Source organism: Equus asinus, chromosome 26 (genome assembly GCF_041296235.1).
Source record: "Equus asinus isolate D_3611 breed Donkey chromosome 26, EquAss-T2T_v2, whole genome shotgun sequence".
NCBI classification, from domain to species: domain Eukaryota; kingdom Metazoa; phylum Chordata; class Mammalia; order Perissodactyla; family Equidae; genus Equus; species Equus asinus.
In genome coordinates, this window is record NC_091815.1 from 30,338,579 (window position 1) to 30,356,721 (window position 18,143).

At 59.1% G+C, this 18,143-nt stretch overlaps 2 protein-coding genes across 8 annotated transcripts; one reads left to right on the forward strand and one right to left on the reverse strand.

Annotated features, from left to right (window-relative positions):
• Nucleotides 1–259: 259 nt before the first annotated feature.
• On the reverse strand, nucleotides 260–15,710 carry PPP1R13L (protein phosphatase 1 regulatory subunit 13 like). 7 transcript variants are annotated; one of them, XM_070499363.1, is made up of 13 exons: nucleotides 15,621–15,710; nucleotides 9,987–10,063; nucleotides 9,752–9,894; nucleotides 8,864–9,383; nucleotides 8,676–8,774; nucleotides 8,500–8,591; nucleotides 7,733–8,189; nucleotides 6,153–6,607; nucleotides 3,872–4,003; nucleotides 3,634–3,767; nucleotides 3,368–3,534; nucleotides 1,489–1,688; nucleotides 260–836 (listed from the first exon to the last, which is right to left on the reverse strand). In XM_070499363.1, exons 2-13 carry the CDS (start codon nucleotides 10,039–10,041, stop codon nucleotides 798–800), a joined length of 2,493 nt encoding a protein of 830 aa, XP_070355464.1. In that variant the 5' UTR covers nucleotides 10,042–10,063; nucleotides 15,621–15,710; the 3' UTR covers nucleotides 260–797. The 7 variants fall into 7 exon arrangements, with proteins under 7 accessions (XP_070355464.1, XP_070355463.1, XP_070355465.1 ...); XM_070499362.1 differs by having other exon boundaries at nucleotides 9,987–10,068; nucleotides 15,621–15,658; XM_070499364.1 differs by lacking the exon at nucleotides 15,621–15,710 and adding an exon at nucleotides 14,471–15,024 and having other exon boundaries at nucleotides 9,987–10,068.
• Nucleotides 15,711–15,737: 27 nt separating this feature from the next.
• POLR1G (RNA polymerase I subunit G) lies at nucleotides 15,738–18,136 on the forward strand. The gene is made up of 3 exons (XM_014860927.3): nucleotides 15,738–16,047; nucleotides 16,418–16,559; nucleotides 16,708–18,136. The coding sequence occupies exons 1-3, from the start codon at nucleotides 16,026–16,028 to the stop codon at nucleotides 18,134–18,136; spliced, it is 1,593 nt and encodes a 530-aa protein (XP_014716413.3). The 5' UTR covers nucleotides 15,738–16,025.
• The last annotated feature ends 7 nt before the right edge of the window (nucleotides 18,137–18,143 follow it).

The following is an 18,143-nucleotide window of genomic DNA, read 5'->3' on the forward strand; positions in this document are numbered from 1 at the left end:
AGATCAAGACACTAAAAAAAAATAAATCAGGCGTATTTAAAAGAGGAAAGATGGATTTGCATAGGGGAAATGCCTTAGAAAGATTGCCATACAATATAATATAATATAATATAATATAATATAATATAATATAATATAAGATAAGATAATATAAGATAATATAATATAATATAATAATGCCTTTTTAAGATTGGCTTGCCAAAAATAGTACCAAGGAGAAGCACTTATTGTCAGAAGGAATCAAAGAGGAGAAAGTCAATTTCTGTGCAAACTACCTTTATTTATAAAGAAAAACTTCCCCATTTTGGTATAAGACCAGTGCTGTGTGAAGGCACTTGATGGGGGGAGGTGGGGCTGGGACCTTGGGAGAGACCAATGTGCCTCCCCTGCCCCAGAGGCTGCTGGGAGAGATGGGGGTGGAGGTGACTCCCGGGGAAATCCAGTGGAGGTGACCCATCCCAGGGTGGGATGGTGGGTTGGCTTGCTGTGAGGGAGGGGGAGGGGTTGCCAGTAGGAGTGGGTGGCACTTTGGACGGGATCTGATTTGGCAAATGGGTGTGTGGGGTCCTCTCTTGCCCCCAGTGATTCCCACCACAACCTCCCACCGCTAAGGCAGGTTTCTAAACTTAAGGCTGGGGCTTCTCCCCCCGGGGGCTTCCAGGGAAGCAGAGAGCTGGCAGCAAGGACCCCACCCCTGCAGGCCTTGGGGCCGGGGAGATGCGGCAGTCACGGAGAGGGAGGTGTGGAGCCAAGGCGGGCGGCTTCCTCCTGTCTCCCTGGGAAACATCCTCTCCCAGCTACACCTTATTCCTCTGAGGCTTCACCCTGGGGAAGAGCTGAGGCAAGACAGGGACTTCAGGCTCCAGGAGCTCGCGGGCCCCTTATTCCACCCCCAAATTTAATGCAGTCACCTGACGCCTCCAAGCACCAGATGCAGCCTTCCAATTACCAGCCCGTTGATGAAATGGAATATTCTGAGTCTCCCAGACGGCCTCTCCCTACCACCACGGCTATCCAGTTGGGATCCACCTCCATCCACCCCAAATTAAAAGGATCTTCTTCTCTCCTAGGAACAGAGATCCTGGTCTCCTCCCCTAACATAGCAGAATCTCCCTCAATTCTACCGTAATTTTACTAACGAATTCTTCCTCACCCTGTCCAATGCCTGTCACAAAAGTTTTCTCACCACCAGGCCTGTAATGGACAATTCTTTAACTTTTCCCTCGTCGTTCAGATGGGATTTTTCATTGCTCCCCATTAATATATTAAGGGATGACAATAAAAATATTTGGTTGAACATGAACCAGTCGACTTTTCTTTATCTCCCCCCATTACTATAATGGGCTTTTCCTCACCTCCCCACGATCGATAATGGACTCTTTTGACCCCCTCCCCTCCCCTATAATGGACTGTCCCTCTCGCCCCCTCTTCTTCCTGTGGCATCACCCCCTTCCCTAGAGGCCCGCACGACGTCTCTTCTGGGCTCACCCCGAAGTAGTTACGGGGCACGTAGCCCTCCTGGCCGTGCAGCGCGGCCCACCACCAGTCCGTCTCCTCCGGCCCGTCCCTCCGCAGCACGGTGACCGACTCGCCCTCGCGGAAGGACAGCTCGTCGCCGAACTCGGCACTGTAGTCCCAGAGCGCGTACACCACGCCGTTGTGCATCAGCCCCATGCTCTGCTCCACGTCTGAAACACCAAGCGGCCAGGATCGTGAGCGCCGGTCGAGGGGGACCAGGAACACTCAGGGGCACCAGACACACTGGGGACAGGGACGCGCCTTGGGATCTGGTGCCTGCCCTCGCTGGGGGACGAGACACCTGAGAACTCGTGTACCCCTGTCTGAAGAGGGGCGCTTGAGCTGGAGTCAGCTGCCGACACTGGCAGTCTCTGAAATTCAAGAACGCTGGGGTGCATCGTTAGGCCAACTCCCCCCGCCACCCCGAGGCAGGGTCAGTGGTCCCCACTCCCTCCTGTACACTGTGAAGTCCCCGCATCGCCCGCAGAGGTCCAGTCGCCTGCACCCCCCGCGGAAGTGGTACAGTCTCCATAAAGCTCTCAACCCCTCCTTCGGATGGTACAGCCCGACCCCTCCTCCCCTAAGTGCTCCCATCTCCCCCTTTGCAGATGGTGCAGTCCACACTGCTTCCCCGGCCCCCCCCCCCCCCCCCCACCAAGTGATAAAGTCTCCGAAGAGGATGTAACAACTTCTCCAGAAGGTCCAGCTCACTCAAGCCCCCCGACCCTTAAGTGGTAACATTTCCAGCAAGGATTTAGCCCCATTCCCAGATGGTATAGTCCACCACGTTCCCCCTCCTTAGTGGTTCAGTCCACTGGGGTCCAGTTTCTCCTCCCCTCCCCACCCGGGTGCTGTCCAATCTCTGTTTCGCCCTCACTGAACTCTCCTCTTCGGAGCAGTGATCCTCACATCTCCCAGGCTCGACCTACCTGTGACAAAGGTGTAATGGCGCCATCCTCACACTCAAAGGTTACAGCCCGGCCCCTCTTCAGGGGACGGCCTGCTTCCCGCCCAGCGATCCAGGCCCCGTCTGCCCGGCTCACCGGAAGGCAGTTGCTACAGCCCCACGGCTCTCACCCACCTCCTGCCAGGGGTGGCACAGCAGGCTGCCACGGAGCCCCATTGGGCTCTCCTCTCAAATACACTGTCCCACCCCCAGTTCCCGCAGTCTGCCTTTCTCCACCTCTGCGAAGTTCCTAACGCCCCCTAGGGTGCAATTCGCCCCTCCAGGTGTGCAATACAGACCCTACCGCCCCACGGGGCAGCCTGCCTCGTTCCTCCCATCGCCAGCCTAGGTCATGTGGCGCCCCTGCCGGAGATAAATGGTACAGCCTCGTGTCTCCCTCCAAGTGGAAGAGTCCCCAGGCCCGTCCCCAGAAGCCACGGCCTGCTCACCTGCCGGCTGTATGGTACTGTATCTCCCACAGGTAAGCACAGCCGCCCTGCCCAGCCTTACGCCAGGTAGATGGCATAGTCGGAACGTCCAACCCCGCCCCCCAGGTGAGAGAGCGGATGAAGGGCGAAATCTCCACGACCACCGTTCTCCCCGCAGGTGTCCAGCCTGCGGTACACCCCCGTGTCCCCCCCTCTCCCTCGAAGGTGAAGATCCGTTCCCCCCGCACACCTTGCTTGCACCTGCCGCGTGGGAGATCCAGTCCCCCAACCTGGCGGGCGCTCCATCCCGCAGCCCCCTGCTCTGCGATGCGGCGACATGGTTGGCACAGCCCCCACGTCCTCTCCCTCCTGAGTGGCAGTCTGCCGCGCCCTCCCCCCAACACTTGCCAGCTGGGCGGCTCCGTCCCCACGACCCGCTCCCCCAGAGGTGGCCCAGTCCCGCCTCGCCTCGCACCTGCCAGGTAAGTGGCACAGTCCGCGTAACCCTCGCGGTAGGGGTCGCACTTCTCGATGGCGGTGGCGCCGTCGCTTATGGTGGTGGCGAAGATCGCCGCGCCGTGCTGCACCAGCGCCGTGCAGATGGCCGTGTCGTTGCACGACGCCGCGCAGTGCAACGGTGTCCTAGGCACGGGAGGCATGCGTGAGGCCGCGCGTTCGCCCGCGGGGCCCCGGGCCGCCGCGCGCTCCCCGCCCCACGCCGCCCCGCCGGGCAGGGCTCACCAGCCGTGGCTGTCGGGGGAGTTGACATTGGCGCCGGCCGCGATGAGGAAGTCCACGATGGGGTAGTTGGCGCCGCAGATGGCGTTGTGCAGGGCGGTGATGCCCTCCTCGTTGGGCTGGCTCGGGTCGTTCATCTGGGGGTGGGGGTGGAGCCGGGGGACCAGGAGGCTCAGTCCCGCGGCTTCCATCCCGCGCCCGCCGCCCCCAGCCCGCCAGCCTGCCCCTTGGCGGCGCTCACCTCCTTCACCGCCTGCTGCACCACCTCCAGCTCCCCGGTCAGCGCCGCGTCCAGCAGCAGCACCAGAGGGTTGAGGCGCGCGCGGCGGGCCTTGCGCGGGGATCCCACCTTCCGCAGCACGGAGCGCATCTCCTGGGAGACAGGGCGGAGAGGGGTGGGGCGGGCTTCAATGACTTGGAGGGATTATCAATTCCCCCATTACTCAGAGTGGGAAACACAGACTCAGGGACCACGCGGCAGCTACACCGGGTCATCCAACTAGACAGAAGGAGGGCTGCGAGGGAACCCAGGGAGGTCCAGAGCCTGAGTCCAGAGCGCCAGGAGGATGGGGCGCCTCGGTTCCGCAGCCTCCGGTTCCCTCCAACAGTCAGGGCGCCCGTTGATTTTGCAATGCTGCGCCCTGAGACGCGAGAGGAACCTGGAAGACCCTGGAACTGATGATCGTGCAAGCCAGATATTCAACCCATCCACAGTCTCATTTCTTTTATAAAAAATAAATGGTATGAAGCACGCATGACAAAAATGTTACCAAGTGTTCATTCCAGATGGTTGGAATTAGAATATTTATCATATTACTCCTTGTGCATTCTTATTGTTGATTTTCAAGTGCCCTCCTGCAAGGCTGATTTATTCTGAGCACGTAGCATTCAGGATTCTGGTCTTGGCTGTCCGTGATCTCAAGATTCTAGAATTCAGAGATCTCAAGAGCCCAAGAATTTCAAAATTCTCCCATGCTCACTTATTTCAAGTTTCCAATATGTCCTGAGTCCGGAAATGCTGTTGTGTCATTTCAAATTGCCAAGGACCCAGGACATTACGTCCCCAAGATTCTGTGATTGAGAACTTTAATATTTGATGGTTAGAATTTCACGCCAAAATATTGGGAGGAAATACTCAAAATGTTAAGCACGGTTCTGAGTGCTGTCATTTTGGCCTCTTGATTCCACTTTGATCTATTTCCTCCCAGTTTCTGTGGTCTTTGTGTATTCCTTTCCAGTGGGAAGTGTTCAGTGAAAATATAATCCTGTTTTACAACACGTTAGTGCACTAATGTGTGATTTTATGATTCAAGTGATAAGAGTCTCTAATTTTCAGTTGTGACGGCTTCAAGAATCAGTAACAACCAGGGTCTGTGTTAGTAACTTTTAAATTCTAAGATCCTGTTCTTCAAACCTCCAGGGCTCCAGGATTCTGAAATGTCACTGTTCTGAGGTGGGGGTGCCAGGACTGAATTCTTGCATTCTGTGAGTTTTCAGGTTTCTCTGTGGCTGGGACTTTGTGCCACTTGACCATTTCAAGACCATTTCTTCCGTTCTTGATTTCAAGACCCTGAGCCTCAACATTTCTTGGCTCCACCCTCGAGAGGGCCTGGGAATAGGCATTTTGGGGTGTCTACCTGGCCCCCATTTCTTCCCTGGGAATTGTTCTCCTCCCTCTGTCTACCCACACTGAGCGATCAGGACTGTTTCATGTGACTACACTCCCCACCCCAAGGCAAAATGCACTATATTAATATATTAATCCTCATAGCAACCCTATGGTTATTCTCACCCCTCTTTTACAGATGAGGAAACGGAGGCCCAGAGAGGTTAAGTGTCTTGCCTAAGGTTGCACAGCTAAGTGCTGCAGAGCTGGGATTTGAACCCAGGCAGCCAAGCTCTGCAGCTGGTTCACTTAACCACAACACCCACAGCCTCAGAGACCAGAGACGCACTCTTGAAAATTTGAATGAAAGCAGCTCTGAGTGGAGTCAGAGGACACCATGGACTTGAACTGAGAGGTCACTGTGAGTCAGGGCTGGGTGGGCCATTTCTAGCCATGGCCCGGGTGGCTGAGATGTCAGAGGAGAGAGCAGATCCCCAGAGGAGGCAGACCCGAGATCCTGTATGGCACCCGGGGAGAGAAATGGTGATTGCCTTGACTCAGGCAGGCTTTCCAAGTCCCAGAATAAACCCACTGTCATGCCAAGACGCAGTCACCTCCAAGTTGTAAGACTCCGAGATTCCTAAAGGATGCCCTGGGGGGCAGGTTATCGGGGAGGAGGAGAGAAAGTCTCTGTGCAGCCAAGACTTCCAGACGCCCCTCCATATATACTCTCCCTTGCTTCTGAGGATGGGCACACCTAGATTAAGGACTACATTTCCCAGGCCCCCTTGAGGCTGGGTTCCTGGCCAATGGGATGTGGCAGATGGGATGTGTGCAATTTCCAGCGGTCCTCAAAGGGAAGGGTCACTCCCATATGCTAACTGATACACCCCCCGTTTCCTCCTATGTTACTTACCATGCTCTGCGGCTGCTCTGGTGGGCTGCTCTGGGGTGGGGCCGGGGGTGGTATGGGAGCTGGTGGGGCAGGAGCAGGGGGCCCCGCCCTGGCCTCAGATCCCTCAGTGATGGGGGACAGCTCGGGCTCAGGCCCCCCAGGCCCGCCGTGCCGATGGAAGAGGCGGTTAATGATCTGCTGGTATTGCTTCTTGTGGGTGGGAGGCAGGGCTACAGCAGGGCTCTGCTCCATGGAGCCCCTGCGTTTGAGGGGCCGTGGAATCTCCGCCAGCACCCGTGCCACCTCCTCCAGCTCAGGCACCGACTGTGCCTCAGGCGGCAGCGCTGGCTGCAGCCGTGTGGGGCTGAGGGGCCGAGTTACAGCGCCTTCATCTGCATCGCCAGCCTCCAGCACTGGCGTCAGCAGCCCCTCCAGCTCTGGCTCAGGCTCCAGCTCAGCGGGTGGTTTGGGGGTGCCTAGAAGGATCAAGAGCCCCATCAGAGGAGGGTTCCCTGGGCGACCCCCAAGACTCCCTCCCCACAACTTCCAGGACCCAATTTGCTGTGTGACCTCAGGGAAGTTCCTTGCTCTCTCTGAGCTACACTTTGCCTGGGCTGTGAATAATATACAATGATGACATCTCCCATGAGTCAAGCACTTACATGTACTCGGCACTTTCCGTGCCTGTCCTACTGAATTCTCACCACTACCTTGTGAGGTAGATCTGGCTATCATCTCCTTATTACAGAAAGGGAAACTGAGTTCAGAGAGGGCAAGTCAGTTGCCCAAAGCCACACAGTTGGGATCTGAACTCAGTTCTATCGGACTCCAGAATCTGTGTGCCTACCATCATGACAGACTAGACTTTCTAAGATTCTAAGAATTTCCTCTCCTAACATCTTGGGCACAAAACTCCTGCTGGGACCAGAATCTTGGTGCTTGATGCTCTTCTTATTTCTCTCTATCAGAGCTTCTAAAGCAGGTAGAAATAATGATGACTCCCAATACATTATTCCATTGAATGCCCATCATAATCCATGAGGTAGGTATTATCAATCTCTCTTCACAGATGAGAAAATGGAAGCTCAGAGAGGTTAACTAATTTATCTGGAGTTACACAGCAAGTCAGTGGTGGAGAGGGGCTCAAAACCCACTCTGCTTAACTCCAGGCCCTGCACCGGTCTCACACCAAAAAATATTAATAGTTATTATAACTAACATGACAGCTATCAAGGGCTTACTATACATCAGGCTCTATTTTAAGGACTGCATATGGATTAAGTAATCTAACACCGTATCCCGATAAGATAGGTTCTATCATCATTCATCTTTTATGATGAAGGAAATTGAGGTCCAGAGAGGTTAAGTGACTTGCCCAAGGTCACACGGCATGGAGCTAGGCAGTCCGACTCCAGGGTCCATGCTTGACTGCTGCACTATCCCTGGTTCCTAAGCAAATTCCCAAGCTCATCTGGCCTAGCTGTCTGCAGGGGCAGTGTCTGCACACAGGAGTTTGGCTGTGATGGCTTCCTCAACTGGTGTGGTCCCAGCCATTTGTCCTCCCTTCCCCAAGCCCTCTGGGCCCCCCACTGCTGACTCACCTTCGCTCACAGGGGACCAGGTCTGTTGGGAGGGCTGGGGGGCTGGGGCAGGGGGTTGAGGCTGGGACTGAGGCTGAGGTTGTGGTTGGGGCTGAGATTGGGGGGGTAGCTGGGGCTGGGGGGGCGCCTGGGGCTGGGGAGGGAGCTTGGGCGGGGGAGCTCTGGAGAAGATGGGGGAGCCAGGGAGCATGGCCCTGCTGGCCCCATGCTCCCAGAAGGCGTTCTGCAGCTTGAATATCATGCTGAGGGGGATGGGGCGCTGGCGGGGGGCCGCGCGGGGCTGGGGGCTGGACGGAGGCATGGGGATGCGGCTGACAGGCTGCCAGCTGCGGGGCAAAGTGCCTGATGGCCCCGCGGAGCCCAGCGATCGGCGGTAGCTGCCCACATCGGAACGCCTGTCGTTGGCCAGAGGGGAGACCTTGTAATTGCGAGGCAGGGTGGCGCTGGTGAGGTTGTCCTGGGGCGGAAAGAGGGAAGGAGGGAAAGACGAAGGGGCTCAGGTGGGAGCAAGATGGGGATAAAGGAACAGTAAGGAAAGGGGGCGGGGAGGAGGGAGGAATGGGCAAAAGGGGAGAAGGGAGAGGAGGGGAGGGAAGCCAGAGGGAGTGAGGGAGCGGAAAGAGAGTCAGGGAGAAGGTGGGACCCAGGGTAAAGAAGGAAGAGCGTGGGGAAGGGCACAGAAACTGAGGGCGAAGCCAGGAGGGAGAGACTGACCCTGATCCCGCTCCCGGCCCTTGCCCACCAGCCCCTCCCCAGCCGCCCCTCACCTTGCTGGAAGCCCCCAGCCCGTCCAGGCTGCTTTCTCTCCAGGGCAACAGCTGCGGGCCCGGCGAGGAGGGCCGCGCAAAGACATCCAAGCCTGCGAAGGGGGAATCATTAGGGTCTTGGGGGGGGGGGGTGCTTTCCTCTGCCTCCCCCACTCCCCCGGCCTCCCATCACTCACGTTCATAAGTCCCTGTCTGCGAAGACTTCTTCTCGTAAGCCACGTCCAGGTCAGACTCGTTCCAGGCTTTGGGGGGCCGCCGGCGCAGCGTCAGGTCGTCTGGGGAGAGGGGGTGAAGGGGGATAAGGGGGAAGGCTGGTCCCGGCCGCGCACCCCTCCCACCCCCCAAGTCCGGCCCCCTGGTTCACCTTGCGCGCGCAGAGGCGGGGCGAAGGCGCTGCCGCCCGCGCCCAGCAGGGGGCCCCCGAAGGCCGCCGGCCCGTCGTAGCCCGAGAGCGAGGGGCGCGGCGAGGGCCCCCGCTCGGGGAAGAAGGCCTGGGGCCCCTCGGCCAGGGGGCTGCCACGGGGGGAACCGGCGCGGCCCAGAAAGTCGAAGGGCGCGGGGGGACCCTGCTGGCGCAGCGGGCCCCCGCCGGGCCGCGGAGAGGGCGCGCGGCCGAGGGAGCTGCCCGCGCCATCGAAGGCGCGCTGCCGGGGCGAGGGCGCGCGGTCCAGGGTGCCGTAGGCGTCCGGCTGCAGGTAGAGCGGGGTGCGCGGGGACGACGGCCGGCCCTTAGGGGACAGCGGGCTGTAGTGCAGAGTCGGGGCGCTCTCGGAGCGTCCGAACGAGGTGTCTGCGCCGTCGGTGGTCGTCTTTCGGGGGGACCCGCGGCTGCCGAAGGGGTCAAGGACCGGGCTGGAGCTGTACCGGGACAGCTGTGGGGAGGCCTGGATATTGAGGGGTCAAAGGAGACATTAGTAGAGGCGTTGGTAGGTGATCAAAAGAGGTCATCAAAAATCAACTAAGGGGAGTTGGAGTGGGAGATTAACGCACGGGGAGTCCAGGTGAGGGGTGTTGGGGAGAGTCCTGAAACCGGGGCTGAGGCTAGCCCATCCAGGGCCTTTGCGCCGCTTAGAAAAAGGCCCCTTTCCTTCCGAGGGTCCCATTGGATGTCCACTTCCACCTGGTCCCTTCTTTAGAGTTCCCTTCAATAGCGCACCACTTGCACACCTCTGTGGAGCAGCCCTGCCTGAACTCTGGGCGTAAAGAAGCTGGCTTTGGGGACTGGGGGCGGGGGGGTGACCAGCAGGCTCACCCTAGGGGGGGCTCCGGCCTGCGAGCCAGGAGGCGCCGGCGAGTCGGACCACAGCGACTCCAACTGCTTGGTCAGTTCGTCCACTTTGGCTGCCGCCGTGTCCAGCTCCATCTGCTTCAGGTCCATGTGCTTCATGGCCAGAGCTGAGCGGGTGGGAGTGGCGGTAAGGACCAGGGCCCCGCCTCTGCCCCTCGCCAGCCCCGCCCCGGCCAGCCCCGCCCCCTCCCTTGCTCACACTGGAAGTTCAGGTCCAGGAGGTCCCGCGCGCTCTGGAACGCCTCGCTGTCCATGGTGCCGGCCGGAGCGGGGCGCCTGCGCTGCGGGGACAGACTTCTTAGACGGCGCCCTCCAGACCCCGCCCGCAGAGCTGGGCGAGGAGGAGCCGGGCAGCTCTTTTACTTTCCTAGTTCCTTCCACTGGAAGCGCTACGCTCCTCCACTTCCCAGGCTGGGAAATGCTAGCTCCTTCAAAGTCCTCTTGGAAGGCTCGGGACAATTCACTCTCTTTACGTGGCTTCTTGCCCATCTCTCTATCTCAGCCCTAATAAGACTTGAATCATCCCTTCAATACCCATTGATCACCTACTATGTGTCGGCACTGTAGTGCACAGAGGATGCAATAATAACTATCCATTACTGAATGCCTACTAGGGATCAGGCAGACAGTGTGTTGGATGCTGGGGGTAGTTTTTAAAATAATAATTGTGCTGCCAACGGTGTGTCAGGACCTGTGCTGGTTGCTTGAGGGTCTAATGAAATAAAACCACCATTTATTGAGGGGCCACTGCCTCCGAGAATTGTGCCAAAGACTTTACACCCGATACCTCATTCCAAGGTTAAAACCGCCATGGCAGTCAAGAAAGTGGGGCTCAGAAACATTTGTTCAAATTCACCCTGCAAGAAGTCAGCATAGTAGGTTTCCCATCAGATCGAACTTGTCATTCTGGGTCATCTCCATCAGACTGGAGGGGCCCCAGAGGGCAGGGACCACTCGGCTTCCTCTCCCCAGAGTCCCCACCCAGACGAGACCTGGTTTGCACAGACTCAGCATTAACAGGAACAACAGGGAGGTGGCCACGGGTGGCTGGCCGCTGTGGTCACCGGCCCAGTGGGAGGGAGCCAGCCCACCAGGAACCGGTCAGGCCAGCATCCCCATCCCATGGCAGCCACCACACCCATCAGCTCTGCCACCTCCCCGGCTACACCGACCTCTCAGCTTTGGCTGGGCGGTGCAGGCGTGGGCCGCGGGGCGGGCGGGGGCATGCTGCTTCCTGCCTGTGTCTGGGGAAACTCAGAACAGAACCTGTTGGGGCTGGTGGCTCATCTGGGTGTGTTGGGAGCGTGTGACCTTGGTGATGATGAGTCCGCTCCACTCCTCGGGCCTCAGTTTCCCCAAGAATGAAAGGAGGAGGCAAATCGGCTATTCTGAGAGGTCTCTTCAATCTCTCGGAGGCCTCGATTCTGAAATTGTAAGGACTCTGAGGTTGTAAGTGAAGTTCTACAGAGCCTAAAACTCTCAGCTTGAGAGTCTATTGTTTGCAAGTGCTGGGTCTAAGACTCTATCTTTGGAACATTCTAGAATTCCGCAGGTTGGCTAGCCTAGATTTCTCCATCTCCATGCACCGTTCTATCTACCGCAGGATTCCACTGTCAGAAAAGTCTAGTTGAATGCGGGGCATAGTGGAGTGGCTAAGAGCAAGAGTTAAGAAGCCGGACTTCCAGGGTTCGGATCTGGCCGCATCACTGTCCGACCCTGATAAGAGGGCCGCTCGGTCTGTAAAATGGGGACATATAGTAGGCCACCTTGGAGGACTGTCGTGAGGACCCAACTGGCCAGACGGTGCCAGAGGAACCACAGCTCTGAGAACTGAGTCTCAGAAAGCGGGGACTACAGGAATGAAAACTCGGCTTTCAAAATCCGAGACACCCAGGAAACACTCTGCAAGTGTCTGTTAAAATATAAAAGGGAACCATCCCATGCAGCGTCCAGGGCCAGCATTCTGACAGCGGGCGGTTCTTGGGGCATTTCAAGACTTCCCAAATTCTAAGACTCTCAGATCCCACGCTGACATCCTCTGGCTGCAAAGGAAATGCCAGACCTGGGCGTGGGGCCGGCGCGGGCGGAGGGGGGTCGGGGCCGCCAGGGGGCGCTCCGGGGCACGGCCCGACCCCAGCCCGGCGGGCGGACCGCGCCTGAGCTCAGCCCCCGGGAATGCGCGGCGGGCCCGGGCAGGTGCGGCACCTCCGGCGGAGAGGAGCGCGGGCAGGGCGGGGCGCGGGGGCGGCCCGGGCCGCGCCTCTGCTCCCCGGCCCCTGCCCTCCGCCCCCAGGTCCTCTCCGCCGGGCTCCGCTCCAGCCCCAGCCTCTGCTCCCTCCTCCCCTCCACCCCTAGATCTCCTTCCCCGGCTTCCTGGGCACCCGAGCCAGGTTAAGCATCCCGGGGGGCTCCCTGGAGGAATCATCCTCAGTAGGAACCGTGTCAGAGCGCCAGGCTGGGCTGGGAATACCCAAGTTGGAATCCGACAGTTCTGACTTGGTTTCCCCCTCTGTGGACGTCTGTGGAATGGGCTATTCAGCTTCTCTGTGCCTCAGTTTCCTCGTGTGTGTAATGGGGGAATTAACACCTTCACCTCAAAGGGGTGTGAAGTTTGAGTGACATAATTTATATTGTGTTTAGAATAGTGCAGAGCGTGAAATAAAGTTCACACCTATAGGATCCTTAATGACCGGCCTTCCTTGGCTGGTCATTAAGATAACCCAGGGTCTCGAACGGACTGAGGGCTCAAGACCCAAAATAATTTCTTTTCCCCTAAAAGGGCCCTGTAAACTCTTCCTGAGATTCCTAAAAACCCTGAGTTTTGACCTCTGGTGACACTACTTCCTGAGCCCTAAATTTTCCCCACACATTCCTGAGTTCTGGCCAGTGGTCATCCCCAATACTTTAGGCACAGGGGCGTGGGGAGCCCTGGAAGATTCCAGACAGAAGGTGGCAAAAGCTCAGGGTGTGGGCTGTGCTTGCTCTCCAGCCTCAGTTTCCCCGCTGGAGTAGGGAGAAGGCATTCCCTAGGGTGGGGTCACCAAACCTCATTGCAAGCGACACCCTTGGGCAGTTGCCTGAGACTTCTGTAGACAATGGGAACCATCCCGTGTACCTGCCAGCCCTGAGCCTGGCACGCTGTGAGTTCTGTCTTGGCAGCCACAGTTATTATTTTTAATTTCATCTCGGGCCATCACCCAATGCCCTTCAAGCTCAGACATTAGGAAGTTCTTCCTTCTCTCAGCAGAACCCCCTGTTCCTCCCCCCCCCCCACCTTCTAATCCTCTCACATGATGCATGGGGGTGGAGAGAAGGGGGAGACAGACAGAGGGAGGGGCCGGGCCCTGCCCTCCCCCAACTTCAAGGACAGGCACACCTCCAGAATTAGAGTCCGTGCCTCCCTTATCTCCCACTACCTCGGGTCAGACACATGGGGGCGGAGGTGACATTTCTCATCGCAGGGTCAGGGAGAGGAGCCCTGAGAGGGAGAAGGTTAGTCAGAAAATCTGGTGGGAGTGGATGGGATCTCGTCCCCCAGGGAGCTGCAAGGGGAAAGGGGGGCCAAATCCTGACCCCCAACTCTGCTGCCTGTGTGACCTCTAAGGCTCAGTTTACCCTCTTCCTCTCTGTGCAATGGCTGTATAGGACCCAGCCATGCCAGCCTCCCAGAATCCAATCCCACCTTCTGGAATTCTGCCCTGGGTTCCAGAAGGTCCTCAGCGAAACCCAGATATTTCCCACCTCCACGGGACAATCGGAGGCTGCCCCCCGCCCCCGCCAGGGGGCGCCCTGGGGCGGAGGTCCCTCCTCTGGTTAGGCAGGTCTGACGCCCCGGTTAATGACATGTTGGGGATCGCGCAGCGGCACACAGGAGGTTGGAGCGCTGCCCCGGTTCCCCTCCCTTGCCCCCACCCCAGATCCGGAAAGGAGGGGGAGCGCCGGGATACAGCCTCCGGGGGGACCCCGGGTGCTCGTCCTGCTCCATTTCAGGGGCCCAGATTCCACTATCCCCACCCCACCCCTAATTCTTCTCGGAGACCTAGAGCCTCGGGCGAGAAGGCAGCTGGAGGGTGGCAAGGGTGGCCGTCCCTTCCACGGCCGCAGCAGTCTGAGCCTCCCATTTCTGCCCAAGATTCAGGGATCCGATACCCCAGTTCTACTCAAGGACTCAGACTTCCGAGAGCCCCCAATTCGAGGGACTCAGGAGTCCCAGCTCCAAAGTTTCCCCGGGACCAAGGCGTCCGAACCCTCCACTCCAAGAACTCAGGCGTCTGAGCCCCCTTTCCTTCTGCCCAGTAAACGAGGCATCCGAGTTCTCGCCTTCCCAGCACCCTGGCGTCTGCGCACCCAATTCCGCCCGGGGACCTGGCGTCCGAGTCCACTCCCAGTCCTCCCAGGGACGCGGGTGTCGAGCTCCTTCAGAGCCGCTGGACCCCAGGGCGGGTGGAACTCACGGATCCGGGGCAGATCCTGGCATCGGGGGGCTTCCTCCGGCTCCGGCTCTGGCTGCGGAGAGCGGAGGATGGGGCGGGGCAGGCGCCGGGAACAGGTTAGACGACGTGACTCCCGCTGGAGAGAGGCGGGTCCCGGAGGGGAGGGGGAGCCGGGGTCGCCTTGAGTACCTTGGGACTTGTAGTCCCGGAGGAGTAGGACGCAGACTGAGACATTCCCATTTGGACTCACCCAAAGTCCATTTCACAGACAGGAAGGGCGAGGTCCGGAAGCCGAGAGTGACCTGGCCACACAGTTAAGAGTTCAGACTCCCACCTCGCTGTGGCTGCAGGAGGCGGACTCCCGGGTCCCTGCCCCACCCCTCCAGGCTCAGTTTCCCCTTTCTTGAGTGATGATTTGGATGCTACCATAGGGGTCGAAGGTTAGAGGCCCGGGGAGACTCACATACCCCGCCCCTAAGGTGAGAAAAGCGCCTTGATAAATCAGTATCCCCTCGGGTCTCTGAGCCTCAATTCCCCCGTCGGTAAAAAGGGCGACTCGGATCTTTACTGGACTTCCAGCAACAGTCCCCAAAGTCGGAGACTGGGACTACAATCCCCAGCAGCTTCCGCGACGGACATCGGGCGCCTCCCCGCCTCGCCTCCTCTGGGAATTGTAGTCCCGGAGCCCGCAGGGGCGGCGCCCGGGGTTCTCGCCCACGCGCGGGAACTGCCTGGGGACCCCAGGCCGAGGGAACGCGTCCCCTTCCCCTGGTCCTCTCCGTTCTGGGAAGTCGCTCCCTCCCTGAGAAGGAGGGCGTCCCAATTCTGGAGTAGGATCCGAAATCTCGGCAGAGGGGGCGGGAAGCGGCGCTGACACACTGGCCAGGAATGCAGTCGGGTCGCCCTGTCTAGCCGCTGTCCGCTGCTGCACCCGCCGCCCCACGCCGTGCGGTCCCTGTGGAAAGGGGCGTGCGCGCGTCCCCCAAGTCTGCGTCCACGTGCCGCTGTTTACACGCGCCCCGGGGCAAGGAAGGGGCTCTGCTCCGGACTCCTACTCCCTCTCCCTTCCTCAAAGCCTTCGAGAATGTCCCCCACGCACGAGACTAAATCCTCCGGGGCATCTACCCGTCTCATTTGATCCACACGCCCCGCCCCTTAGTGCGCACCACCCCACGCGTGTCTAGCTCGGGAGTCTAGAGGCTCCGCCCCGGGACCCGCAGGCCCCTCCCCCTATGTTTCCCGCTCCCCTGCAGCCCAGAAGCCCCGCCCCTCGGGAGGAATGACCCCCCCATTCCTCCATTTTCCATCTCTCACTCATATTCTGAAATTCCCAGGCATCTAGGCCTCCCCAGAAGGAATTCTAACACTGAAAGCACAGCCCTACCAACCGCGACTCTTACCTGTCTCTTTAAGAATTTCAGACCAATCGATCTTCCTGTCTCTTTAAGAGCTGGGTCCTAGCAATGTGGCTGCCCCTTTAAGGCGACGTTGGAGCAAAGAATGTCAGAGAAACCGGGGGGAGACCCGCTGGAACCTGATGCGGTTCTAACTCCCGCCCGACAGCGCATCCGCTGCTTTCTGGAGCAGATTTTCGAGCAAAGACGTCTGCCTTGGTTGTCTGCTCTGCACAAGTGGAAATTTGCCCCAATTCTGCTCCTAGAGCGAGCGGGCTCCGAGCGACATCCCCCGCGCGCCCGGCCACATGGGCGCTCCCGGAGGAGCCCCCGCCCCCTTGGTTCCACGTGGTCGGCGGCTGGGACGGCGGAGCTCCGGCGGCGGGGTCTGCGGGTGGCGTGGGTCCCGGGATGGCGGGCGCTCCGGCCGGCGGTGAGATGCTTCCGGGCGGGCCGATGGGGTGCAGGGAGCTGGCTGGGGGAGGAGAAAGGGGCGCTCGAGAGCGTTAGGACAGAAAAAGGGACATCGCCGGAGACAGGACCTGCGGAGACTGTATCCCCCCGGGGGGCGGGCGGTTCAGACGGAGAGGGAGTATCTTGGGGGGGGACTACCGGTGGGGAGAAGGGCGCGCCCAGGGGATGGGTCGGCGGAGCTAGGGGCGCCTCTGGGGAACAGGCGGCAGAGAGCAGGGACCTGCTGAGGGGATGGGGATGCTCAAGAGGTTGGGACCAATGGACGACAGGCGTCCTGGAGGAGTGGACCGGCAGGAAGGTGTCGACAGACCCCGTTTCCCCTTCTGCAGGTGCGGCTCGGTTTTCTTGTCCCCCCAACTTTACCGCGACGCCCCCAGCCTCAGAGCCCACTCGTTTCTCCTTGGAGGCGTTGACGGGCCCGGATGTAGAACTGTGGCTTATCCAGGCCCCTGTGGACTTCGCCCCAGACTGGTGAGTGGTCCCACCCCCGGGGCTGGACTTGGGGGGAAATTTAGAGAGGCTTTCCTGAGGAACCCAGAAATGCTGCTGCTCAGCTCTTTCCCCCTGTCCCGCGAAGAGAATCTGATCAAGCTTCTGCCCTCCCCCTTTCTCCCTTCAGCCTCAACGGGCGGCTTGTGCCTCTTTCTGGCTCCCAGATCGTGAAGGGCAAGTTGGCGGGTAAGCGGCACCGCTACCGGGTCCTCGGCAGCAGTGGCCCCCAGGCTGGAGAAGCAACACTGCTGGCCCCCGCAACGGAGGGAGGAGGGGGCCTCACCTGTGCCCCAGCGCCCCAGGGCAGGCTAAGGATTTTTGAGGGTCCCCAAGAATCCCTTTCAGGATTCTTGGGGACCATCCCAGCAAGCCCCCCGCCACAGATCCCCCCTGGCCTGAGGCCTCGGTTCTGCGCCTTTGGAGGCAGCCTGCCGGTCACAGGGCCTGGGTCGGCCTTGGCACTGAGGTCACCAGCCTCGGGGAAGAGGAAAAAGAAGAGGCATATGCCAGAGGCCTCAGTTCCTCAGGAGGCAGTGAATGGGCATGGGGCACTGGAGGTGGACACAGCTTTGGGGTCCCCAGAGATGGACGTGGGGAAGAAGAAGAAGAAAAAGCAGCAGCTGAAAGAACTGGAGGTGATGGAGCCGGTGGCAGCAGAGCCCGCGGCTGAGATGTTGGAACCTCTGGGAGTGCCATGTCCGTTCACCACCAAGAAGAGGAAAAAGAAGCCCAAAGAGGCAGAAATGGTCGAGCCAGAAATGGGGCTGCTGGAGCCAGAAGAAAAGACAGGGGAGCTGGAACTCATGGTTAAAACTGAGCCTCTGGAAGAGATGGTGCTATCCCCCAGGAAGAAGAGGAAGAGGGCGAAAGGGACAGAAGGGATGGAGCCAGTGGAGGGGATGATGGTTGAATCTCAGCTGCAGGTGAAGATGGAGCCACAGGAGGAAGCCATCCCACTGCCGTCCTCGAAGAAGAAGAAGAAAGAAAAGGGGTACCAAGTGATGATGGAGCCAGGGACTGAGGCTATAGAGCCAGAGACAAAACCTCTGGAGCTCCAAGGGGAGATGATGGAGCCTGAACTGCCGCATGAAGTTGAGCCTCAGGCCAACGCAGCTCTGGCATCCCCCAAAAAGAAGAAGAAGAAAGAAAAATGGCAAAACGTGATGATGGAGCCAGGGACAGAGATGGTGGAGCCACAAGAGGTGGTGATGGAGCCTCAGCTGCCAGGTGACCTTGAGCCTCAGGCAGCTCTAGCATGTACCAAGAAGAAGAAGAAGAAAGAAAGAGAACACAAAGCGCCAGTGCCAGGGCCGGAGATACTTGAGCCACAAGGTGAGATGATGGAGCTTGAGCTGCCAGATGAGGGTGAGTCTGAGGCCAGGGCAGATCCGGCGTCCACCAAGAAGAAGAAGAAGCGGGGCCGGGAAAGCAGGGTGGCAGAGATGGCATCCCAGGAGGAGATGCCAGAGCTGCCGCTGAATCCGGAGTCTGGGGAGGTGGCTCCCCCGGGACGGAAGAAGAAGAGGGAGAGGCATCTGCAGCAGGACCCCGTGTAGTCTCCCC